We start from the raw sequence: 26,960 nt of genomic DNA, 5'->3' as shown, positions 1-26,960 counted from the left end.
AAATTACTTTTTCATTCTACTTAAGTTGACATATAATCCAAAGATAACTATGCTACTCCCCCACATTTAAGGTATTTGCTAGAAGATCCAACCTTTCAATACCTTAAAACTTCAATTATAAGAGATAATCGTTACCTCTTTCTAGAAGCAAATAACTTTTACATTCTTTTTATGTATATCCTATTTCCCAAAAATAGCCAAGCCACCCCCACAATTCCCTCACATTGTGATGGCTATTTAACGCTATCAATTTCTCATTTTTCATGAAATAGGAACCTATGAAGATATATATATATATATATATATATATATATATATATAGGAAGCCTTTAAGGGAAGAGATTCCTATTTTTTTTTTTAAATGGGAACAACCTTTTGATTGTTAGATTTGATTTTAATGAAATTTTGTGGTTGAGATTCTGTGACCTATGATTTAATCTTAACCACATAATTTTATTAAAATCAAATCTAATTATTAAGAGGGTGTCCCTATTTATTTTGAAAAATAAGAATCCCTTCCCTTAAACGATGTGGGTGTTTCTAAGCAAATGTGCTTTTTAAAGAAACAATTCCAAACAAAGCCATTTCCGTTTTAGAAGTGCGCCGGGCTAATTTTGGAATTTGAAAATCCCAATTCCCAAAATACAAGCCGAGGCCCAATATCTATGCTTAAATTTCTATCACACCCTTCTATGCTTTCAAGTCTTTTGCATCATTCACCTCTTTTATCGTTATTTCCAGAAGGCCCCAAAATCCAGGGTTTTCATCACACCCTGCACCTCCTCCTCTGGTAACTGGTAAGCCCTTTCTTCTCCTCTCGCCTCACAACTAAAAGTTCAATTCTTTATCCCAATACTGTCTTCCTGGTGAATTGGTAACAAAATAAATTCATGGAGTAGTAAATTAGTAACCCAATTCGACAAATGTTAGCGTTCTTAGAATTCTGGAAAGTAAGTTGAATGTTTCGGTTTTTCTGGGGGGCTAAAGTCATGATCTTGGACTTAGAATTCATGGGTTTTCAGAAAAAGGGGATTAATTTGCTAGATTTTTCATTGGATGATCATCTTAGTTGGATTGGTTGACTTTTTAAACCTGTTTTCCGTTGACCAACCGGAAAATTTACTGATTTAGGAATTGGGTTTTTGGTGATGGTGGGATCAGACGATAGCCAATATGCTATTTTCTAATAATTTGGATGCTATGCTGTTAAATTTAAGTGACTTTTTTTTCAGTAATTTTATGTAATATTTACAGTTCTCTGGTGTACTTCCATTGATGTATTGGTTGCTTGCCTATATATGTTAGCAAAGCAGGCCCGTTGGGACGATGGTTTTTTGATATTGTATGCACACAAGCTCTAGTAAGTAGCTAATAGTATACGCACACTGTGCTCGTGAATACATTTTGAATCGACAATAGTAACTGATAGTTTACAGACATATGTATTATTTTGATCGTGGTAACTTTGAAAGTAGTAGATAGTTTTGGGAACTGAATTATGTGGCATATTTGTAAACTAGTTTTAATTCTTTTATTTGAATGCTTGAAGGTCCTTGTGATGGCGAGGACAAAGCTTATCCTAATCTGCCAGTCTGGTGGGGAATTTGTTGTAAAGGATGATGGATCCATGTCATATACGGGAGGAGATGCTCAGGCAGTAGATATCAATCATGAAACCCAATTTGATGATCTCAAGTTAAAATTGGCTGAGATGTTGAATTTGGAATATAAATCAGTGATCATGAAGTATTTTCTCCCTGGAAATACACGAACTCTCATCACTTTATCCAATGACAAGTCCCTGAAAAGGATGTATGAATTCCATGGGAATTTAATAACTGCTGATGTTTTTGTCCAGGGAAAAGAAGGTTTTAAGGCTGAAGCCTTAAACACACCAAAAAGGTACTTTCTTTTGTTTTGTTTGACTGTATCGCGATTTCCTTGCTTTAAAGAAATGATGACATTGTTATATTGCCAATTTGGCCTCTTTACTGTATTTGAAGCATATTGGCTAGTAATTACAGCAATTTTGTAAGTTTCTAAGTTTTTATTGCGTTGATAGTTTAAATTCTCACTTGCAGGGCATGTGGGATAAAAGTGGCTGAATCTGTGACCCCTGTTGCAACCTTCACTACTTCAGCTGCCACTTTACACGCTAGTCCTCTATCAAAACAACCTGCCTCTAACATGTCTGTCGAAGATTCCATTCCAACCAGTAGCATGTCTGCTACTGCTGATGCAAATCTGCACAGCTTGGACGTTTTTGATATGAACTGTACCCCTGCTGATACTGTTAAGAAGCGAAGGCGCACTGCTGCCTGGAAAATTGGTGCCAAAGGTCCTACCATTGGTTCTGTCACTGACCATATTTGGGAGAAAAGAAAACGTATGTCCAGGAAGAAGAATATTCCTAGCTGCAACATTGCTACAGAAATTGATGACGTGGATCAAAGGCAAGATATCCTTCATGGTAAAGATAGTAGTACTAGCAATGACCCTATCCAGGCTACTCTAGTCGAATCAAATGATGCTCCACCTGAACTTTTACTCAAATTATGGAAAGATGCTATCACTGGGATTGGGCAGGAATTCAACAATGCTAAAGAATTTCGTGATGCGCTGCAAAAATATGCCATTGCCCATCGTTTCATGTATAAGTTAAAAAAGAACGATACTAACCGTGCAAGTGGCAGATGTATAGCCGAAGACTGTTCTTGGAAAATTTTTGCAGCTTGGGACACATCTGTGAAAAAGTTTAGGATAAAGAGTATGACTGAAACACATACATGTGAATCAGAGCTCTCAACATATTATCATCCGAAAAGAAGTTGGTTGGTTAGCATTGTAAAAGATAGATTACTTGAGCGCCCACATCTCAAGCCTAAAGAACTTGCCAAAATCATTCGTCAAGATTTTGGGATTGCTGTGAACTATACTCATGTTTGGCGTGCAGTTGAGGATGCCAAGGAGAGACTTCTAGGTTCGTATAAAGAGGCATATGACAATTTACCGAGATTTTGTGAGAAGATGACAGAGGCAAATCTTGGCAGTAGTATTAAGCTTTTCGCTGGTGATGAGAGGAGATTTCAGCACCTATTTGTGTGCTTTCATGCTTCAATACATGGTTTTCAGAATGGTTGTCGCCCTATTCTTTTTCTTGATGCTGCATCTCTAAAATCAAGATACCATGAGACTTTTTTGGCAGCTACTGCTTTGGATGGAGATGATGGTCTTTTCCCTGTTGCATTTGCTATAGTAGACACCGAGAATGATGATAAGTGGCGGTGGTTTTTGGAGCAGTTAAGATCTGTACTCGCAACCTCTCAATCCTTAACTTTTGTCTCGGATAGAGAGAAGGGACTAAAGAAATCAGTGCTTGAAGTATTTGAGAATGCCCACCATGGATATTCTATGCACCACCTTCTGCAAAGCTTCAAGAGAAACTTGAATGGTCCATACCATGGAGACGGGAAGGGTTCATTGCCAATCAATTTTATGGCTGCTGCCCATGCAATCCGACTTGATGGGTTTAAAACAAGCATTGATCAAATTAGACGAGTTTCTGCCCGAGCTTATGCCTGGGTCCAGCAAATTGAACCAGAAAGTTGGACAAATGCATTATTTAAAGGTGAGCATTATAACCATTTTACATCCGATGTTGCAGAGACATACATCAAGTGGATAGAGGAAGTGCAGGAGTTACCCATTGTGTCAAAGATTGAAGCGCTATGTTCTAAGTTGATGGGGCTGATAAATACTCGCCGAACAGATTCAAGTAAGTGGCCCACAAAACTTACTCCATCCAAGGAGGAAAACCTGCAACGAGAAGCTCGTTGCGCATATGGTCTTAAAGTCTTGTTTTCATCCGATACACTCTTTGAGGTTCACAAGGATTTGATCAACGTTGTGGATATTAGTAAATGGGACTGTAGTTGTCTGGATTGGAAATCAACTGGTCTACCGTGCTGCCATGCTATTGCTGTCTTCAACTGCACTGGAAGGGATGTGTATGATTATTGTTCGAGATACTATAGAGCTGACAAGTATCGTTTGATGTATTCTGAGTCCATAAACCCTGCATTGGCCCCTTTCGAGGCTTTAGATGGTGAGAAAACTGACGTAGAGGCAGCGCATGTGCTTCCTCCATTAATCTCCAAGCAACAAGAAAAGAAAAGCCAGGCCAAGAGAAAGAGTGTGTCGGCAAGGACAGTTTTTTGCTCTAGGTGCAAGGATTCAGGGCATAATAAAAAAACCTGCAAGGAACCCATAGACGATCCTTTTTCAAGTATGGACCTCATAGATGCTCCTATATCAAGCATGGACACCGTAGATGCTCCTTCATCTAGTATTGTCCCCGTAGATGCCCTTTCATCAAGCATCGTCCCTGTAGATGCCCCTCCATCAAGTATTGACCCCGTAGATGACCCCCCATCAAGTATCGTCCGCACAGCTGCTCCTTTATCAAGTATCGTCCCTGTAGATTCTGCTCCGTCAAGTGTTGACCATGTAGATGCTCCTTCATCAAGTATCATCCCTGTAGATTCTGCTCCGTCAATCATCGACCATGTAGATGCTCCTTCATCAAGTATAGTTCCCGTAGATCCTCCATCAAGTATCTCTTGATGTAATCCTTGAATCATATTATCTTAGATGCCTGTCTGTACCGAATTCATGTACAGTGGTAATCGACATTTTCTGAAACGGTCTATTTGACCTAGGTTTGTGATGAGATTGAGTTAGTGTAGAGTTTTAAATTTGTACTTTTCGCGTTTGAATTGTCCTGTTCCTGAAATGTGTACTGGCAATTTGCTACAACGAAAGTCTTAGGAATCTTGCTGTTCCAGCAAAACCATATGTGCTCTGTTATTTCTTTTTCTGCTCCGGAGGATAACCGGGTGAAATACCGTCATATCTTTGTCTCATCACATGACTTTGTGTAAAATATAATCGATCACCCGTTACATGTGAGCACGTCATCGGCTTTCCAATCCATTTTTACTAAGAGAAATGAAATTTGCAGAAAAGCGGAAAACAAATCCATACACTATGAATATGCAAATAACATCCAAAAAATGACATCAACTAGAATTCGTACATTACTCACAAAGCTTGCTTCCTCTAACTTCTAGGGCATTAAAAACAGTCATTAGCTACTGAATACAAACTACAGTTTAACATCGAAGTCCAAACCGAAAGTTTTCGCCTGTCTAGGAGTTAATCTGCTTAAGAAAGCTTCCGACGAACCCTTGGTGATTCTTTTATCAAGTACTCAGTACTAGGCTATCAATGGAGTCAAGTTAACAACTTTACAACCAACTTATGCCCACTCGAACCTTGAACGTTTGAACCTTGGGCGCACACAATGGACAAAATTAGGTGGCAGCATCTGTCTTCTAACTTGTTTTGTGCTCGAAGCAGAGTCTTCATGAAATCATGGCTGCAAACATACGTTGCCACGGAGTTCAAACTTCATTTATTCTGGGGTGGATGGCAGGCAGGCCTATATTTCTTGGTTTCAATAGGACTCCTTATGAGCGTTGTTGTTGAAGACAGGTGTTCGCAAGAAAGTACAGTTTCTGCCTCATAGGTTTCCGATATAAAAACCCAAAGACCGTTCTCACTAACTCTACTCTCTTGAATCTTCAACCTTGGGCAATAATCCTGCACACAATGGGCAGTGGGGGTCGCGTCTATCTTCAAAACTTGTTTTCTGCTCCAAACAATCTGCATGGTAAAGATGGCCGCAAACTAAAACTGCAACAACAGAGACTTCAGTCGAAGACAGCGTGCTACCGAGAAAGAAAGGTTTACGCCTCAACAGCTTGTCACAAATCCCACATACCATCTTCCCTGGATCCGATGATACAGCATCCGTTGCCAAGAAACCAGATCTAATTCTGGCTGGCCGAATAAAAGGCTTTTCCTTGGTTTCTGGGGAGAAATTGAAAAAAGTAAAGTCAATTCTGCGAAAAAAGATCCGACAGCATTCTTTGAGAAAAGTCATGCTCAAGGAAATAATCAGAGAGTTGAATATATAGTCATCCAACTACAAAAGAAGTAAATTCCTATACTCCTATCCGACGACATAGGAAATAATACTTAAAAACATACGCTGGCTACATATGCCCCATTCATCCATGTAGCATACAAGAGTTCTCGTTGTCTTCATCTTCCATAAAAACTAAAGAACCTCATGAAGGTATTTTGAAGTTGAACAAAATAAGGAGAAGAAAAAGGGGGCAATACAAAATAAAACCTGAATGACGTCTGGACGCGAAGCTGGATTGAGTAGCCAACTTATAGGAGAGTGTATCGTCACGCAAAGGCACTCCTTTTCCACGAGAAGTTGATTTGTTAGCAAGACTGCCTGAGTTACGTCGAGAGTATTGATGCGCATAGTGATGATGTGAGCGTTTAAGGAACATTGATCGCCCAAGGCTTGGATGATGCTGTGTAACAGAAGGCTAGGGATTTAGTAGCTTCAAACAAAGACCAAAAATAGAAATAAATATTTCTCCCAATACATGAAATAGGAAGAAATGTAAACACAGTTACAAAATGTCGATCAAAAGGGGTTCATTAAAGCTACAAATTCATCAAAAACTCGGTATACAACGTCGATGAAACACGAAACACGAATAAGAAAGGAAAGAACAGCTAACCTCTTGTGTTAATAAATCCATTCCAGAAGAACATGGCATGGTACCTGCAATATCCCAAAAGACAAAACCAACAAACAAGTACATGTCATTAAAAATTCACTTAAATAGTTTTCCAACACAATCAAATTTTTGTTCTGACGCTGTAAATGCCAACAAAACACCCACAAAATTGGCAAAAATTTGAACTTAAATTCCAATTCCGGCTTTTTCTTCTTCTAAAATATCTAATTAAGAAAGCAAAAACAAGTAATTGATCAACTAACAAACAAATAATCATACGAAATGGGAAAGTAAAATAACAAAGAAACCCAATAATTTTGTAACATTTGGATTAAAGGATTATCATAACCACACCAAATTTTGGGTTTTATAAACAAATAACAGAGGTGGCGTCTTTTCATAATTCAGTGAATGCCCGTCAAAAAAGTTGATTTCTTTTGATTAAATTTCTTTGTTTCATCGCATTTTTATGAGAAATTGGGAAGAAAAAAAAAGATTAATTACCCGAAGAACAAGGAGAGAAAGACGGAGGGCTGAGATCATCAGAGGGAAGCTTCCTCTTGCTCATAGCAATTGAATGATCAGATGAAGGAAAAGATTCTGTGTTGGGGTTTTAGTTCGATCTGTGGCTTTGCGGTCTCAGCGGACAAGCACTCTTGCTTTTCTTCCCCAACTCAAACGTACGGTCACCAAATGAAAAGCAAATGCAATCGAACCAACCGGTGAGAGAGAGAGTTTGTGTGTTTCGGCAGCTTCTGGTGTGGTGAGAGGTTAAGTGATGAAGGGAAGGGAACACATGCACTGCAGAACCCAACCCACATTTCTTCATTAATGACCACTTTAATCCTTCCAATCATTTGCCATTTCTCAAAGGAACAGGGGATAAGAAATTTACGAAAATTTTATAATGCACAGTGTCACAACAAAACTACGTTATCACAATAATACGGATATTCATAATTAGGTATTGAAATTTATACATTACTTTATGTTATTTTTGTAAATATTCTTTATATTTAGACATTAAAGTAAGATTTGCAACCCCACCATATAGTCTCGTGTTTTTTAGATTACTATCCACATTGTTGGGTGATATAACCATAAAACTATAAATCTCACTTTGTAGCGTTTAATAGAACTTGACAAAAACAATTCTTGGTTGCTTTTTTTTTTTTAAGAAAATGAAATGCCAATTCACAATAATATTTAGATTATTATTTTTTTGGGTGTAAAAAGAGGTCAAGGGAAAATTATAGGTTCAAACTCGATATCTAAATTGCAATGATGGTTGAAGGCCCAAGGGGAGATCTAATCCTCGAAACTGAAGCCTCCATCATCGGCCTAAGTGGACTTCATAGGTTGAATGAAGACCAACACAAATGTGGTATCCGACGTAATACATGCACCGATGTACCTTGCGTTTCTTTCGTGTGGTGATATTTGAAACACTAAAAATTATGTTGTGTTTTCATAAGTTTCTAATTACTCAAATATAATAAAAGCCTTGTTTATGGATGGATTTTACAAGCAACACTTGTTTGGGCTCCGAGTGGCATATGATAGAAGATGAAAGAAAAACTTCTAGGACTTTCCACATAAGCACTTTTAAAAATTCCCTTTGACTCGACTACCTCACTTATCAAAGGATAGTGCTAAGAAAATTAAATTTACAGATTAAATTTGTAAATTAAATAATATGTCATCAATAATAAATAAGCACGCTAATCAATGTTTAAGTAATAATCTAATCATCAGCTTCTATGTCATTTAGATTACAAAATCTAGTCTCTCTAACATTACCACATCATAAGTAGTAATCTAAACAACTCTTTAGAGCATCTCTAAAGGAGATGCCAAAATGTACACATCAGCTATAATAGTAAAAAAATATCACACTAATATTCTTTAACCAAAGTGTCAAATCCTATGTGGTGATGACATGGATTGGCAGCAAAAGAGGTTGCTGTCAAATTTGACAGCAGTTTCAAATGTTTTTTTTATTAATTATTGAATGTATTTTATTAATTTTTAATTAGTTTAATCATTTATTATAATTAATGTTGAGTTGACCGATGCAATTATCCTACTTTTTTCTTCTTTTCAATCAAAGAAAGTGAACATATTACTGATTAAACTTTAAATGTCATTTATTAAATTTTAATTAGTTTAATAATTTATTTTATAAAATAATAATTTAATTTGACATGTCGGTTGGAAAACAAAATTTTAAAAGATGTCAATGTGCCACATAAGCTATCAAAATTTAAATTTTATGTTCAAAATTTGACATCTCATTTGGAGATGGTCTTAACGATTTTTTCCAAACCTCACACATATGTCATTATAGCATATCTCTAAGTAGACAAGTCTCGAAAACACATAACTACTACAAGACTTGAAAATGCTCAATTGCAACTAGGGATGGGCAACGGTTGGGTAACTGCGGTTATTTACCCATAACCGTTTATGTTCATACCCGCATAACCGTTTACCCATTGGATAATTGCATAAACGGTTATACCATACCCATAACCGTTTATAAACGGTTAACCATACCCATAACCGTGTACCAATTTAACCATAACCGTTTACCCATTTAACCATAACCATTTACCCGTTTATCATTTTTTTACCCATTTACCCCTTTTTCACCCGTCTACATGTTTTTTTAACAAATTGAAAATTACAAAGAAAAATTTGTCATAATTTTCTTTTTCTGACAATTAAACACCGTTATAGGTACATTTTAGCATGAATTCCCTATTTTAATCATTTAAATCCTCATACAATTCCAATAATTGAAATAATAGTTTACAAACGATATTTTTCTGCTACACTCAAGCAAGTCTTTAATTATAATTCATATGATTACAAAGTAAAGCTTCTAAAAACAAAAAGTAGTCATTATCTTGAATACTAGATGATTCAAAGCTCCAAAATATTTCGAAACTAAACACTTTCAAACACTAATGCTTAGTATGAAATCGGAAGGGTAAAACACACATTGATGGGCGAGGAGAGAGAGATGAGCGGCGGAGATGAGAGAGAGATGAGCAACGTAGATGAAAGAGAAGGTGGCGGAGATGAGAGAGAGGGTGGCGAGGAGAGATAAATGAGCGGTGGAAATGAGAGAGAGGGCAGTGAGGAGGGAGAGATGAGCGGGAGACAGGATGTTTGAGACTCTGAGTCTGGCGGAAAGATTGAAAATTTAGAGTTTTTAATTTTTTTTTTAATTTTACATATATTAAATTTAATAGATAAATGGATACCCGTTATAACAACGGATAATACCCATAACCGCCCATTTAAATTTCACGGATAAACGGTTATACCCATAACTATTTGTTCGTCTAAACGGTTACTCATAACTGTAACCGTGAATTTGAAATGGACGGGTAATCATGGTTACCCAAACCCATGGGTATTTTGCCCATCCCTAACTGCAACGAAAAGTCTCCAACGATTTCTAAGTAAACAAGTCTCCAATGATGCCTTAGGTGCAATAGCTATTGAAGTGTTATTTGAGACCACATAACCTTGTCTGAAGTTGCAAGACCGGAATGGGAAGAACCTTGCTCCTTGCTCTTATGTGCAAGTTTGTATTTTGACTTATGGGTAATGTTAGAGAGGTACAATTTGTAGATAAAATTTACAAACTAAATGATATGTCATCAATAGGAATGGGCATGTTTATCAACGTTTAAGTAATAATCCAATCGTTAATTTCCACATCATTTAGTTTAATAATTTTTGTCTACAAATTTAGTCTCTCTAACAGTATCCTTAGACTTATAAAATCTCCAGCGTAATGGGTGCTAATTCAAATTCACCTGAATTTATAGAATGAGGATCCTCTTTGTGAGGATCTTAGGGATTCCAAAATCATGTCCGTTTAACGTACATTATGCGCCAAGAAATCATTTTAAATACTTTTATTTTAAATTAAATATAAATAGTACCTGACGAAAAATGGTCGCATGATATACGATGAACCAACAAGATTTGAGTATTTCTAGAATCCTTATAAAGAGGATCCGAAGACGATCCTCCTGGAAATTTATATTCAATTAGTCAGCCACAAGAAAATATTTAACTCACATGTAATTTTTAATTTCTCTAGAAACACATGTATAATTAAATAGTAAAAACAATACCTAGAAGTGATTGAATAACAACACAAGTTGCCAACTGTTCAACCTCTTTCTTGCTTTTTCCAACATACCCAGTATAAGTCACACCATTGATGGCCAAGAGTTGCAAGCTAAGAGCACTTTGTGTTGGAAGGCCCCCGGGGTGCAAGGTTGACAAAGATCATTTTGAAGACAGTGTTTATGAATTGCTTCACGATAGTTAGTTGGATAATCAAACATTCAACGTCTATGTCTAGGGTTTGCAGGAAGGTTAGCCAATATTTCATCCAACTCAGTGGCCTCACTTTGTTGTGAACTACTTGAAATATTCGAATGAGGACTTCTTAGAATATTTGAAGGAGGAGGAGGACTACTCAGAATATTTGAAGGAGAAGGACTACCCGAAATGTTTGAAGGAGAATTTAAGCATTGTTTCTTATAGTATCGTTCCATTACGTAACTGTAAAATGGAAAGAAAAAAAATTCTTAGACTCTTAATCCTAGAGTAGACTATACTAATATGCATAATAACTAATCCAACTAACAATTCAATTAATCAATACCAATAAGCATACAAATTATTCAATAAATAAATATTCAATTCAACTAATCATAGGAATAATTGTATGCATTATGTAATAATTCAATTAATTAATCAATAATCAAGAATTCAAATTTTAATTTTCACCCTAAAAAATAATTTCATAATTTTATATCAAGAATCATGGAATCATATCAATAATCAATAACCAATAACCATATTAGTGCATTACCATATGATTCTATACCAATTAAACAAAATTCATATTAAATAATTAATTACGGTTAGGGATTATAAATTTAGGGATTAAAAATTAACCTAAAGAGTGCCTTTGAAGGCTGGAAGCTGGCGGCTAGAGAGTAGCTGCTGGTGACGCCTGGCGCGGCAGCAAAATGCCAAACGGTGGCCCGGTGGGTGCTGATTGCTGGGAATTGCAGGGCAACGCTACTGCACCTTTTGTTGTGATTGGAGAATGAAAAAGGTAGAGAGATAGACTGAAGGGAACGGGGGACAAGTGGTCCCCCTTTGCATATAGTTTTTTATTCCAACTTATATGAAGCAACGTCGTTTCGTTCTATGTTTTGTAAATTTTTTTACCAGGACCAAAATGACATCGTTTTGGCCTAGGTGTTATAAAAAAAAAAATGCAGCTCTATTGTTGCAGAGCAGAAACAAGACAAACACCGGAGACGGAAAGCAGCAACAGTAAAATCAATTGGTTTTTCGGTGAAGGGAGGGGCTGAACCACCGTTCCAGTCTTGTTTTCTGGCGACAAGAGTGGCGGCCGCCACTCCACGCCCTCACATGGCTTTGCCACTGCCCTCAAGGCGACTGCTTATTAAATCCCTGCCAATAAATAGTAATTGCCTTTAATGAATAGTAATTGTCTTTTGCATCTCCACCCCTAAACTGAATAGTCATGGCAATAGGCAATAAAATATTAGTATTTTTTATTTTATAAAATAATAAAAAATAATTTTATTTGTAATTTCAGATAAGATTTTTAATCTATTTCGTTGGATCACGTGTTATTAAATAAGAAATTACAACCCAAAGTATTGAGAAAATATAAAATTGTGGTGTAAGGTGGAAGATAATGATAAAATATTTATAGAAAAATTAAATCAAATTTTTATTTAAATTTTTTCAGATTTTTTATTAATTTTTTACATTTTTATTAATTCTTTACATTTTTTATTAATTTTATAATGTAGCTGACGTCAGCCTTGCATCAGTGCCCTCAGACGCTTGGCCGTTGATTCCTGCCTCTCCTCTCCCATGGGCCCGCCCCAAGCCCAATTACCCGTATGGGCTGGAGCAAGGAAGGCAGGCTATTGGGTTTTTTTGGTCCCTGTCCATCAGGCTATACCCTCTGGTGGACTTGCTCTAATTTAACAAAACAAGTTTTTGAATAATTCATAGAGTATGTTAAAACAAAAAATTTGTACCCAAACTGTCACACCCCAAATTCGAAAATAAGAATGATAATCGAATTAGGGTGTGAATAGAATTTAAAATAAATTAAAATATTACAACGAGAGTATGATGGAACCAGAGCCAACTAAAAGTTCACTTAGACCTGTTTAATTAATACATTATGAGTTTAAAGAGTTCAACTCTTACAACACACTCATGAGATACTAGAACACTTAATTTAAAGTACAACTAGGAAACCAGCACACATAGGATATGTTTATTCATATAAAGACAGGTCATCATCTTGTTCTGCCATACCGGTACCTGCAATAGCTAATAGGGCGTGAGCATTTCATGCTCAGTAGGAACTATATGTCCTTCAAGTTCATTTACCACAATTAATCAAAGTATCAAGCTCAAACAATACGGTAAAAAAAATACAAATAAGAAGACAAAGAAAAACACATGAACTCACTCCCTTCTAATCCCGCTAACTTATATTTATAGCATCCAAACCTGCACGTCCCATACTATGCTTATACCCCTTGGTTCCAAATACCATAAAATATAAATTAACTCCCATTTCTCCCTTAACCCCTAATTTTATTAGCAATTTCAGTTTCATTAACATGGGCCCTTCCCCCGACGCCCAACTATACGTTCAAGCCCTTCACCCTACGCTTGAACATATATAAGTTTTCAACACTTTGCTTAACCAAGTTTACACAACCCAACACTTAACTCTGTAACATGTAATGCAACAAAAGCATTTCAATTTAACAAACATAATTGTAACTCTCAACGTAGTCAGTCCCACAATTTTACATAACTCAACCATTCATCAAAACATAACAACATTTAACAAAGTCAATATATATAGTACATCGAAAAAGAAGCCATTAACCCTAAACACAACCATGACAATCAATTGATTCAAAATCACCCAAGCATTTCATTACTACTGTATTAGATATAATTACTAATATCACAAAGATTAACCATGATATAGATCTATCATCGGGAAATAGAGTCCCTACCTCTTGTCCAGCTAACTATAATACCTCTCTAAGCCTCCGAAGTGTCCGGAGTCGCTCCCAGGCCTAACATCACATACATAAAAGTAAAAGTTAGCATAAAACTGGAAATGAAAAATTCGATTTCAGCCTAACAAAGATTTACCCGAATATACCCATCACAACCCCGTGAAAACCAAGCTTAAGTCCCCATATTGTGACCCTATTTTCATCCCTCAAAACTCCATGGAAAATGATGAAATTACTTGGATTTTAAAGCTAAACAAACCTAGTTTCTAATCTACTATGAGTTTCTCAAAACGGATTTAAGAGAAGGATATAATCAGGCCCCAAAGTTGAGTTCACAACCAGTTTTTCTGCAGAAAATCTGCAGATTTCCAGATTTTTTCACATTGTCAAATCATATTTTTCCATAGAAGATCTCAACCAAAATCGATGAAATAAATTGGGCTTTGAACCTTGTCATGTCTAATTTCAAATATATAAGAAGACTCTTTAAAAAGACGAAATGGATTGAGAGGAAAATAAGAGCCAAAGTGAGGCTCATGAAACTGCTGGTTTCTAGAAAACAAGGTTGCGGTGGTAAGAAAAATAGAAAATTAACAAATTCAAACTAACCTTTTGTACAAATTGAAGAATACACCAACACCCTCTCAGCTTCCCTCTTCCGATTTCCTACTTTTCCCTTTCCAAAACCTCACACTCTCCTCTAATTCTTCAGTGAGAGTTAGGAATACTCCCTCTAAGCCCATCATTACCTCTTCTGATTTAGAATGCTTACTCACACCCCCTAGACTACCCACATCACCCCAACATTTATGGACAGAATCTGATTCCCTTGGCTCCCCCACCATGTGATGCTTGGAAAGAAGAAGAAGCGTTTGGGATGGCTACACGTTAGCTCATCCTTGACTAATTGTTTGGCCTCTTTTTTTTTTATTTTTTTAACTAAAATAATCCTACTCCTATAATATATGTATATACAAATATATATATATATATATATATATATATATATATATCTAAGTGTTACACAAACTGAAACTTTGAACATAGAAACCCAAACCTCATTAAAAGGAGGAACTTCATCGTTTATATTCTCTGTCATATTGATCATGGCCACTCTAGCAGCATCTTGCTCGACAGCTTTTCGCCTAGCAAATGTGATCATGGCCACTCTAGCAGCATCTTGCTCGGCTGCTTTTCGCCTAGCAAATGTGTTAGGAAACTCCATCCACCAACACGGTCGACCTAAAAATTGATGGTGCATTTCGATTTCCTTCATTGAAAGTCAGATAAACGGGAAGCGGGAAGCCTGCTCCTTGGGCATATTCATGCAGCCGATTTTTGTACGTCAAGTGATTTGATAGGCCTACACGAACTCAAACGTATAAGAACCATCAAAGATCCAATCTTTTTCAGAGTAAGTTAACAGAAAACAATTTCAGCACGTGAAAGTAAAAGCATGTTTTCTTATGCACATTCAAAGACAATATTAAAAAAGTGATACTTTTGCCCAGGTAACTTTTTTTTTTTCATTTATGTACTCGATTAACCATTACTATTTATTTCTTAAATAACCAAATCTATTTTACACAAAACACAAACATATCTATAGTAACCATTTATGGTATAATCGTGATAATAATTACTCAAAACGAGACTTCATATTTTTTTTAGGCCTAATTGGATTAATGGTTCCCGTGGTGATAAGGTAGTTGGAAGATAGCTCATGTGGTGAAAAAATTAGGATTTAAGCCCATATGGTAAAGTCTGTTAGGATTTATGCCAAAAATTGAAAATTTTGTCAATTTTTTGTTAATTATTAACACGTGAGTCGTACATATTAGGCTAAAACAGAACTCTCCATATACATATTAGACTAAAATGGACCTCTTCGTTAATTGTTAACATATGGGGCTGGCTCATGTGCTAATAATTAACAGAAATTTGACGAAATTTTCAATTTTGAGCATAAATTCTAATAAACTTTATCACAGGGGCTTAAATCCTAGTTTTTTTACTATCACATGAGCTATCTTCCAACTATCCGGACTATTAATTCACTTAAGCCTTTTTTTTTAGAGAGCTTTAATGAAAAGGGATTGCGCTAACAAATATTTAACCAAAAATCATCCCAAAATGTTATTTAACCAAAAGGCTCAAAGTTTAATAAAAAACCATCTAAAACTATTGTCTACGGATCAAACTTACAAGCCTAACCTGTTACAAATTTACATTTTCGTAAATACCCCTAAATGATTCGATATTGTTCTGACTCTTCACCGACCTCAACCCAGCACGAAACTGCCATAATAACTCCCTGTCTTCCTATCAAATCGAATTCCCCCATTTCAAAAACAACCAAATCAAAGTTCAAATCAAAGTTGAAAAAGGAAGCATTCATCGGAACAAAGTCATCGAAACAAGTTCAAAGAAGTTTAATGGCAGGAATCGGCGAAAAAGTGTCTGGAAAAAAATAAAAAAACTAAAACATAAAACTGTTTCTGGAGAACCCAAAACATAACACTGTTTCTGGAAAAAAAAAATCAGATAAAGTGTTTGTTTTATTTGTGCACAAACAAACACTGTATCTGGAAAGAAAAGAATCAAAATCCAGAAATAGTGATTTAGATTCCAGAAACAGTTTATATTTTAACCTTTGACTGTTTCTTATCTTTCATGCATCAGTTAATTACATTTAAGAAATAGGGTGCTCATTTTACTTTGAATCCAAATACAATAAATTTCACTTTTTTTTTGGGTAAATTACATTTTCATATCTCAGGTTTGGGGTCTATTTCAATTCCATACAACAACTTTAAAACATTTCACTTTCATACCTCAAGTACTATTTTATTTCAATATAATACATCCATTAGATTTTCCATCTATTGATCTGTTAAATGCTGACGTGGCTGCCAAATGTCTGCCACGTGGCAAATAAAATAATTTTTAATTTTTTTTAAGAAACCTGAATTTTCTCAAAAAATAAAATAAAATTTGAAACCGACATCTGCAAGAAGAAGAAGAGGAGGGAGGAAGAAAGAAAAAGAAAAAAAAAATAGAAACCCACTGCAAGAAGAAGAAGAAGAAGAAGAAGAAGAAGAAGAAGAAGACGTTGGGCGCCGGGAGAGGGGTCGCTTGGCGCGCGCGCGGGGAGGGGGGTGGGGGGAGGGTCGCTGGGCGCGGCGGTGGGGGGGGGGGGAAGAGAGGAGGGTCGCCGGGGGGGTTCTTCTTCTTTCTTCTTCTTCTTTCTTCTTTTTCTTGTTGTTCTTCTTCTTCTTCTGGTCGTTGGGGGAGGGACAAATTTTTTTTTTCTTTTCCTCCTTCTTCTTCTCCTTCTTTTCCTCCTTCTGATCGCTGGTTGCAGATGTGGGTTTCAATTTTTTATTTTTTTTTTGTTGAGAAAATTCAGGTTTTAAAAAAAATAATTAAAAATTTATTTTTTTGGCCACGTGGCACAAATGTGGCAGCCACGTCAGCATTTAACGGATTAATGGATGGAAAATCTAACGGATGTATTATATTGAAATAAAATAGTACTTGAGGTATGAAAGTGAACTGTTTTAAAGTTGTTGTATGGGGTTGTAATAAACCTCAAAACCTGAGGGGCTACTGTGTAATTTACCCTTTTTTTTCTAGCTTACATTTAAGAAACAGTGTGTCTATTTTATTTGGATCCAAAAATAGTGACTTAGATTCCATAAACAGTGTTACTTAAATCCAGAAACAGTTTATTTTTTTACAATCAAGAAACAGTGACCCGTCGTTATTATTGAATAGCATGCAGATCTCAAATTTATTTTCTGGAGAAACAAACGATGAACTCTACTGACAAAGAAAATTTGAAAAACTCGAATACACTATGAATAATAACGACGATCACATTTCAATGAAATAATACAAAATATAAATTAAATAGCATGAAGATCTATATTTTTGTTTCAAAGAAAAAGAAGAAGGTCTGCAAAACAACGATGAACTCCATTAACGACGAAAATCTGGAACTCAACCTAAAAAAGTTAGGGGTAAAATCGACAGGGCATAATTTATTATAGTTGGGCCACTTTTAATTGGACTACTTTAATATGAGTCTTGTACTAATCATTAAACAAAACTTATAACATAGTTTTTTTTATTAAAACTAAAACTTTTCAAGCCATTTTCATTAAAAAAAAAATTTAATTCTTTGAGTGATTTCGACGACCCCGTTTTGCATGTTAAAACTTTCAATTTCCTATTAATTCCAAATGAAAAGTAGTAAATGAAAGGAAAGGTGCATTCTCGCGGTTAGTTCATCTCATATAGAAGGAAATCAAACAAGTTTTGCCAAAAATCATTTTTTTTTCTCAAACCACAAAACTCTAAATCGACAGTCTTTGAAATTGCGATTCTACGAGTCTCTAAATTAACCCTAATTACAAATTATGCGGTCAATCAAACCCGTACCCTTGATTTCGCTTATCTCATCCAAATTGCATCAAAGCATACTTCCAAGTTTAACCAATGATAAAATTCACATGTATTATAAAGATAAATTCAGTTCTTAATTATCATCAACGTGAAATTAAGATCATTCATTAAGTGCACAGATTAAGCATAAACGGTCAAATCTCATTAACTACCCAAAAGGCATAGAGCACTCCATAATTCAGTTGCAAGCCGTACTCCTCTCCTTGGAAGATTAGTTTTAAGAGCTAGAAAATTGTTACAGCATCTCCATATAAAATGCGTAAGCTTGTTAGGCATCTGTAATTTCAAGATCATCGGCCACAAGTAATTTTTTTCACCCTTTCTACTCGATTCATTCCAAGCTCACCATAACGCTCCAACTCTTGAGCCACCTTATAATGCTAGAACTATTTATCCAAACACCCAGTGTCGAAGCCACAGAGGCGCAAGGAGGGGCGGCCGCCCCTCCGCTCATCAAAAATCACCACTAAGAGTAAGAATTTCACCCTTCTGCTATGCCGGAATCTAGGTTTGTTTGGTTTGGGCGTTGCGCTGCAGCGATGAAGTTGCTAAGTTTTTAACCTTTTTTTTTTTTTTAACACCCAAGCCCAAAACGAAGTCGTTTTGGACCGATGGGAAAAGAAATAAATGAAACGCGCGTTTTGTTTTGAGACCTGATATTAGATCTCCACCGTTAACCCTTTCTAGACTCATCTCCATTTCACTAGTCTCTCTCTTGAACTCAAACACTCGAATAAGCACCCCACTTATGAAAGAGATTTTTTTTCATTTAACCTTATAATTGGTGATTTTTTAATGGGTAAATTACACTTTACCATCTCAGGTTTGGAGTTTATTGCAACTTTATACAATATCTTCAAAATATTTCACTTGCATACCTCACCTACTATTTTATTTCAATATAATACATTCGTTACATTTTCTATCCATTGGTCCGTTAAGAGCTAACGTGGCTGCCAAATTTGTGCCACATGGCAAAAAATAATTTTTTATCCATTTAAAATTATAATAATTTACCCTATTTATTATTATATATATAAATAAAAAATAAAAAAAACCCATCTCTTCCCCGAGCCCTTCCCCTTCCCTGCAACCCAAACACCCCACCCCCTTTCTCCCTCCCCAACCTTCATCTCCCTACAAAGTCTGAAAATAAACACAAAAACAAATCCCCAACACACTTTACATTATATAACAGTGTAGGCAACAATGTCACAACATCCAAAACATACTCAAGCTATTGCTACAATGTTTATGCACAAAATTAACTTGCTTTGTCATTTTCAATCTACTAGCGCAATCTTCATCGAAATTCTTTGGGTCCCGATCGAGAGACAAATGATAGGAGCATATTTATGCGACTTAGTTAGTTTGTTTTCTTGCATTTATATAGCTAGTTTTTGCTTATTAGAGTGTTTTAAGCTATTTTCATGTGTTTTCAGGTTCAAATGACAAAGTTGGCAAGAAAGTGCAAATTGGAGCATTTTAGAGCAGTTTTGGGCCAATAATGGATAGCACATGCATGGAGCATGGTGGATGAATGTTTTTGAAGTTCAAGAGGCTAGGAATATGCTGAAGAGATAAAGAAAATAAAGTCAAGACAAAGAAGATAAGGAATCAGCTAAAAGGAAGGAACATTATCCAAAACCTTATCGTATCCAAACTAACCTTATCTTATCCTATCATATCATAATCTTATCCTACCTTAATTCCAGCTGCAATGGGGAATCAATTTCACATTAAATCACCTAAATACCTGGTTCTAGAAGCCCTACCCTCTGCCTAAATTGGTGATGCACCCTTTTATTCCTTTTCTTCTAGAAATCTGCCAGAACATCCCTTTGTAGAAGCTTTGTGCCATGTATCCTACTCCCTTTCATCCTAGGATTGTGCAATCCTTTTTCCTTCAGAAATTGTGCAAACCCTAGGCCTATAAATACATATTTATCACCACAAATTTGTGCACCACACACACAAGAGCCAAAACATTAGAAAAATTACAATTGTGTCGCAACTTTGCAAGGAAGGAAATAGAGGAGGCCCTTGGAGCCGTGCCTGCCATTCAAGGCTTTGGATTGCTGGAACATTCCTAGGTGTATTCTATCCTTAGTTTTAGTTCAATGTGTAAATTAGATTGTTTTTGTTTAATTGCAACCATGTGGAACTAAATTTGTTTTAGTTAGAGGTGAATTCAAAGCCATGAACATATATGTGATATGAATTGATTACATCCAGTTATGATTTCATAAATCATGAATGCAATTTACTTATCTGTTTGATTGATAACTTATTCTTGTGTGTTGATCACACTTAGTTTGCATGCAGGGATTTGATGCTAGAATATAAGGAAATTTCACTGAATCGTTATGAACTTATATTCACAAGTAGTAAAAGTCACTAGTCATGATTGTGTTAAGTAAATTCCTGGCAGGAGTATCATGCAGTTCATAGTTACGAATGCCTTGTCAATGCTTATGATTTTCATAGAACTTAATGATCTTTGATATGTATCTCTATTATGCAGTTCATGTAGGGGACTAGATAAGAATAGTTTGGTTGCGTCGCTGAGTCCAATTCAATGAATTTAGGAAAATCTGAAAGTTAATTTGTGTTTCTCACGATTAATTTGGGGCATTGTCATTCATGGTTTATAGGAAGAATAACTGGAAATCGATATGTATGCATATGTGTCATGTGTGGAGAATGGCCTTCTAGCTAGCCTTTCACCCATTAAATCACCAATTTCGTCCAAAGTTATTTAGAGTCTTAAATCTATTTAGTTTTAGTCTTAAATTCGTCAAAAACCAACTCCCCCTTTATATTTCATGTTTTTAGTTAGAATCTATCCAAAACTGGGTTCTTATCAGTATTCTAAGTCTTTTTAGTTTAATTTTCATCCAAATCACCTTCTAGTTCTTGTTTTGAGTCAATTTAACTTAGTTTTGTGTTATTTGAGTCAGTTTAGCTACTTTTGAGTTGTTTGAGTCTAGTTTTTAGTTTTTAAGTTTAATTTATGTTGATTAGCATCCTTAACTAATCTCCGGCCTAGAACGATCTCTACTTACGCATACTACAACTATCTTAATAGGGTTTCATTTGTGTGTTAGTTTTTACCACATCAACAAAATCAATCTCCATTTATGAAGTGATTGGGTTCATCCTCTTTCGATACGTCGCCATTTTCGATTTTCAAATCGCCATTTGAGCCTTCAGCCTTCGGCGCGTTTCCTTCTTCGTCATTCTTCTTCACAATCCGGGCATCCAGATCTTCTCGTGAAGGTTTGAGGTCTGGCTCAGACTTCGAGACCAGTTCTTGCTTAGCGACGGGTTCAGATTTGGGTTTAGGTTTGGCCTTAGAGGACCGGGGCACGAACTGGTTGGGCTGGGAAGGGGCCTGGCTGGTCGCATCGAGAGCTGTGGTAGAGAGTGAAGCTGTGAGAGTGGAGGTTGGGATTTTGGGGTGGTGTATGGCGTCGTTCTGAGGAGAGAGGGGACGAAGGTATGAGAGGTAAAGAGGGAGGAGAGGGAGAATATGGGGGATGGGGTTACATGGGAAGTGGAGGTAGGGTGGGGGTTGCGGTAGAGGTGGAGGTGGGGTGGGGGGTTACAGGGGAGGTGAAGAGGGAGGTGGGTCGGGGGGGGGGAAGATGGGTTATGGGTTGGTTTTTATTTTATTATATATATATATATATATAACTTTTCTTTAATTAATTATTTTTAAATGAATAAAAAATTATTTTTTGGCCACGTGGCACAAATTTGGCAGCCACGTGGCACAAATGTAGCAGTGATGTCAGCTCTTAAAGGATCAATGGATGGAAAATGTAACAGAGGTACTATATTGAAATAAAATAGTAGATGAGGTACGAAAATGAAATGTTTTGAAGATATTGTATGAAGTTGTAATAGACCTCAAACCTGAAGTGGTAAAGTGTAATTTACCTTTTTTTAATGTACAAACATAATATCAAATTTAGCTTTTATGTTTATAAATATGCATGTGGTTTTTTTTTTTTTTCTAGGAAAAGAAATGCGGAAAGAGAATGTTCTCCCTATCTAAAAGTGATATGTCACTAGTACTACGGTCCGGTTGTATTCCTCTTCACTTGGAAGTGAAAAGTCTTAAGTTCGAATCTTGTGGATGGCGAATTCGATACCAAATTAGGCTGCCAATTGTGTAGCTTTGCCGAACTCTACCTCTTTTTAATAGGGGTGCAACTTAGGTTGGGCTGACCCGAACCCGCTCATGTTCAACTCGACTTTAAACTTGAACAAGCGGATTTTTTTAGTTATAACCCGCCCGAACCCAATCCGATTTCAATTCGTTCATTGATTGGGTTGGGTTGGGTTGATCATTTGTCCAACCCAACCCAACTTGACCCAACCCGATGGGGTTGAGCTGTGTAACATGCTTCTCAATGACCTTTGCACCTTCGTGGAGGATTCACTAATGACTTTTGATGGATTATGATAGAAAAGTGCATGGAGTTGCAAAAAGCAATTGTTTTTCTGGCAACCACACTTTGATTTTTCTGCCGGAGCTTCGAATGACAAGACTTGAGTTGGGTACTAGCTTTGTTTTTCTGCAGGAGCTTCGAAAGACAAGACTTGAGTTGGGTACTAGCTTTGGACAATGAAGTCTTCCTTTTTTTTTTTTTGTTCTTTTGGTACTAGCTTTGGTATTTCTTGTATTTTAATTCAAACTTTGCATGAACCTAATTAAAACTTGAAAAGGTTGGGCAACTCGAAACCAACCCAAGTAAACCTGAACCCGAATAAACCCAATTAAAACCCAATCCGAACCCGAATTGTAAAAGTTGGGTTAGGGTTGAGTTGACCTTCTAACCCGCCCAACCTGCCTGAGTTGCACCCCTACCTCTTTGTTGGAAAATTTAATAATATTATTATTATATTAAATTGATTAATTGAATGGAAATTAGAAGTTGAGCCTTTTGGTAGAAAGATGTGTCTATTCAAATGAAGAGTTGCAACTTTTGACTCTTCATGAATAGTCATATACTTTTCAAAAAGGTATCTCACATTTTATAAATTGGAAAGCCCCCTATAATCACAAGATAGTTTTTCATCATACATACATATAGTGCTTTAAATATTAGAGTCTCATTGAGTCCATATGAAAGAGCTTTCAACACAATTGTGGTTCATGGAGCCTTGTGATTTGAAGTGCTACTATTATATGGACCTGGTCGTTGTATCTTGGGAGACATGCATCGATCAACCATGAACACCGTAGTGGGGCGTAAACTTGTCTTAAGGACAAAGTGTCCTACACTTGCCTCTACCGTATTTTCTAGGTTTTTCTAATCCATTATATCATGTTCATTTAACATTGGTTACTCATGTGCATGCATGATTGTGATATATAATTTCATGAATTATTTCTTGATTTTCTATGTGATTTATTATAGCAATTAGACCCTATTTTTCCAACAATCTTAAGACAAGTTTAGGTTTGATTGCTATACTTTTGGTCTTAAAATCAATTGAATATCTGCCTCACGATTTAGATACATTCCTGCGTGATAGGTCATTAGAGTGTTCTATAGTTGCTTAATTTTCACTTTGGATTGGATTATAGGAATATATATATATATATATATATATATATATATATATATATATTTGTGTATATTTTCTTCATTTGCTTCCAGTCTCTGTGAGTACACTTTTAAAAGTGGAACGGTGCTTGTGTCTCATGAAAGGTGATGAATATTGTCTGTATGTTTGTTCTCTACAATGTCATTTTGCATTGTTAGTTTTGACACATAATTTATTTGAACATATGACTCACATTTCTTTGTAGAACTGTTTTGACCTGTGAACCCTTATGATGTATATATGCATATGTGCATAATGTATCTGTCTACATGGCTGGAAATTGCATCTTTCTGTCAAGCCCAAACTGTTTTAATCTTAACAAATGTGTGAAGGAAATGGATGCCCTCTTTCCATAAATGCTGGAAAGACAGAAAAGATCGATGATGCCATTTGACTGGTATCTATCAATTGGCTTTGTTGTATATGCGAAAAGCCACATTATGGCAATTGCAGATATTTTCTTTACCGTAAAAGCAAAGATGTAAATGGTGGTGCGTCTTGGACTGCAGAAATAAAGATGCATTTTTTGTGCATGCATATTTGTGTTCCTATATGTGTGAGTGATCACAATCTTTCAAATGGGAAGATGGGTCTCTTGGAAAGTTTTTGGAAAAACATGAATGGAGCATATTCTCATTCATAGAGAAACATATGGTGAAGAGATATTTCAATAGACATGTCTTTGTTCAATTTCCTACCTTCATGTATGTCCCATACCTTGAAGCCAGGTGGGCGAGACGCAGATCATGGCAGTTTCTCTCAAGGCATGTCAGTTGCCATTAAGGAAATGGCTACCTGTTCAACTATGCGACTGATGTATTGCGGTCGAATAAGAGAAACCACAATTAATATGCACTTTCAAATGAAAAGGGTCGACTCTTTTATCATAAGAGTTGTGTCAGTTAAAGGAATAGATACAGATTTTGCAGTGATATATATTTGGCATGCTTTAGAAGATCCGCTATGAGTCATATACTAAGTCCAATGAAATTTCAATGCGAGTGATAACAACTCAAGTGATGTTTTCTCATTGGAAGGCACATTAGACATAATTGCTTCTAGCATGAGAAGTTTGAAAGTTTAAAGGCTAAAGACAAAGAGTGCTAGCAGTGTTTCTCCCAGGAAAGTTCTAGTGAGGGTTTTGAGGCCTGATAAATGAAAATAGACCAAGTGAACATATATTAAAGCCAAATCTAACGGTCAAGAGATTGTTCCTATTTAAAATAAAAAATGGGGGATCCCTTCCCTTAAAGACTTCTAACAAAAGCGCTTCTATTAACTTTACATTAGAAATTTAAATAAAATGCAAGTGCTTCCTAAAAAAACCACACAATAGATTCTTCTTCTATATAATGAATTTTTGAACCGAGAACCACTTTTAAATTTTTATGTCAAACATGGTCAAAACGCTTTTAGTGATATGATAGAATTTATAGAAGAAAAAAAAGTGTGTAACAAGTTTTAAAAATATGTGAAAATCCTCAACCCTTCCAAAATTCCTACTAACATTATTCATTCATCATTGTAATCTCATTCAAATAAAACACGTTCTCTAAAAATTAAGGACGTCAGACGACACTCATCACAATTAAGCTAGGGTTGGTCCCTTAAAGAAACTAAAGACAAGGGGAAAAGAAAAACAAATATTTGAAATTAAATTGAAAACATCCGTAACAATTAATGTTAACTTGTATTCTACTTCTTGGGAAAGGGATCCCCGGATCCCTTCCTCCTAATCCACCAAGTTCGAGGATTCGGGCTATTAAAATTTAATCAAACGACTAAAGTTATTGTAATTTTTAAAGTGGATCTCTATTTGTAGCCGTTGGATAAAATTTCAATGCGCCCGGATCCTTAGACTTGGTGGATTAGGAGGAAGGGATCCAGAGAAGATCCCTTTCCTACTTCTTGATCCAACATAAAACCTGTCAGAAATCTAATTAATCCAACGAAAGTCGAACCTACGACATAGACTTCTGATGTGGCATCAACTTTCATCGGTAGTGCGAGGAGTACACAGTAATCCTTTTCCAATTTCAGAATAAGCATAAGCATTTACAGTGGCTTCATTAGGACAACTTGATCATGTCAGCTGTAGAACAACTTTTAGAAAGAAAAAAAACATGACTTCTTAATTTTGTATATTTGAGTTTACGAGAGCTGACCCTTTAAATGCCTATATCAGGTTGCCCTAACGAAAGAATAACGTTATTCATACCATGTTTTTGTACCATATTTTCATACCACCTTAGGCATTTGATATGGACATCCACATCATTTGAATTAATCAGATTTTTAAATTTAGTTCATTATTTAATAAACTAATAATTAAGAAAAACTAGTTAATTAAATGATAATTGTGGTATACGAAGAGTCTTTCTCCTTCCTTTCTTTGGGTTTTGCAAATTTTTCAAATGATGTGGTTGTCTACATGAGATGCCATATAAGGTAGTATAGAAATATGGTATAAAAATATAGTATGAATATCATTACTCCTAACGAAATTCTTTTCATATAAGACTGCCCCACGCAAGAGTACTCGATTTGATGGCCACAACCGAGATTGAGTGTCCTAAAAAAGCAAGTAAATGACACAAGCTAAAGAGAGAAATGGACATTCCTTTACTTTTCCTCCTCACTTTAATTCTCCCCTCCCTCTCCAATGGCTCCGCCTCCATAGGACCACCATAAATATCCCCAACTGTACTACAAGTCTCTCTTCCACATGAAGAAAATGGCCAAAACAAAAGGCTGAATATATAGATGAGCTCATCAAAGGAAGCTTCTACTTCTGCACATCACTCTCCCCCACGTGAGAAATACAAAAAAGTCTATGGTGCTAAGGAGTATTTTATATTCTGGGCTTTATAATCTAATGCTTTAAAAACTCAAAGTATCTTATACTCCGGAGTACCATAGAAAATCTCAAAAATAAGGAGAAATAAATGCTCCATTGCAAAATAAATAATCAAACATAAACAGCAGTTATATTTTACTGCATTTCTTAAAAGTGAATAGCATTTTACCCTAAAGAAACCAAAAGAGATGATACACACACACATACAGAGATGTATATACATTT

General features: G+C 35.9%; 2 protein-coding genes and 1 long non-coding RNA gene across 6 annotated transcripts; 1 reads left to right on the top strand and 2 right to left on the bottom strand.

Moving 5' to 3' along the window:
• The first annotated feature begins 676 nt into the window (after nt 1-676).
• On the top strand, nt 677-4,852 carry LOC126604619 (uncharacterized). Of its 2 annotated transcripts, none has more exons than XM_050271908.1 (3): nt 677-797; nt 1,550-1,902; nt 2,082-4,852. In XM_050271908.1, exons 2-3 carry the CDS (start codon nt 1,559-1,561, stop codon nt 4,621-4,623), a joined length of 2,886 nt encoding a protein of 961 aa, XP_050127865.1. In that variant the 5' UTR covers nt 677-797; nt 1,550-1,558; the 3' UTR covers nt 4,624-4,852. The 2 variants fall into 2 exon arrangements, with proteins under 2 accessions (XP_050127865.1, XP_050127866.1); XM_050271909.1 differs by lacking the exon at nt 677-797 and adding an exon at nt 804-1,360.
• Nucleotides 4,853-5,013: 161 nt separating this feature from the next.
• Nucleotides 5,014-7,532, bottom strand: LOC126604620 (uncharacterized). 2 transcript variants are annotated; one of them, XM_050271911.1, is made up of 5 exons: nt 7,167-7,532; nt 6,663-6,706; nt 6,257-6,449; nt 5,843-5,931; nt 5,616-5,754 (listed from the first exon to the last, which is right to left on the bottom strand). In XM_050271911.1, the coding sequence occupies exons 1-5, from the start codon at nt 7,228-7,230 to the stop codon at nt 5,749-5,751; spliced, it is 396 nt and encodes a 131-aa protein (XP_050127868.1). In that variant the 5' UTR covers nt 7,231-7,532; the 3' UTR covers nt 5,616-5,748. The 2 variants fall into 2 exon arrangements, with proteins under 2 accessions (XP_050127867.1, XP_050127868.1); XM_050271910.1 differs by having other exon boundaries at nt 5,014-5,931; nt 7,167-7,528.
• Nucleotides 7,533-12,826: 5,294 nt separating this feature from the next.
• Nucleotides 12,827-14,721, bottom strand: LOC126601982 (uncharacterized). 2 transcript variants are annotated; one of them, XR_007615916.1, is made up of 3 exons: nt 14,402-14,721; nt 13,787-13,849; nt 12,827-13,082 (listed from the first exon to the last, which is right to left on the bottom strand). It is a non-coding gene; the product is annotated as an uncharacterized LOC126601982 (long non-coding RNA). The 2 variants fall into 2 exon arrangements; XR_007615915.1 differs by having other exon boundaries at nt 12,827-13,073; nt 14,402-14,717.
• Nucleotides 14,722-26,960: the final 12,239 nt, after the last annotated feature.

Source organism: Malus sylvestris, chromosome 15 (assembly GCF_916048215.2).
Source record: "Malus sylvestris chromosome 15, drMalSylv7.2, whole genome shotgun sequence".
Classification (NCBI taxonomy): domain Eukaryota; kingdom Viridiplantae; phylum Streptophyta; class Magnoliopsida; order Rosales; family Rosaceae; genus Malus; species Malus sylvestris.
The sequence above is the reverse complement of the archived record's forward strand: the minus strand, read 5'-3'. Positions and strand labels throughout refer to the sequence as shown.

Bases quoted from the DNA above. Each gene is read 5' to 3' on its own strand.
- LOC126604619 (XM_050271908.1), top strand. From the start codon at position 1,559: ATGGCGAGGACAAAGCTTATCCTAATCTGCCAGTCTGGTGGGGAATTT. The intron at 1,903-2,081 runs GTACTTTCTTTT...TCTCACTTGCAG, and splicing joins GCCTTAAACACACCAAAAAG to GGCATGTGGGATAAAAGTGG.
- LOC126604620 (XM_050271910.1), bottom strand. From the start codon at position 7,230: ATGAGCAAGAGGAAGCTTCCCTCTGATGATCTCAGCCCTCCGTCTTTC. The intron at 6,707-7,166 runs GTAATTAATCTT...GGGATATTGCAG, and splicing joins TTTCTCTCCTTGTTCTTCGG to GTACCATGCCATGTTCTTCT. The intron at 5,932-6,256 runs GTTTTATTTTGT...ATTTCTCCCCAG, and splicing joins CGCGTCCAGACGTCATTCAG to AAACCAAGGAAAAGCCTTTT.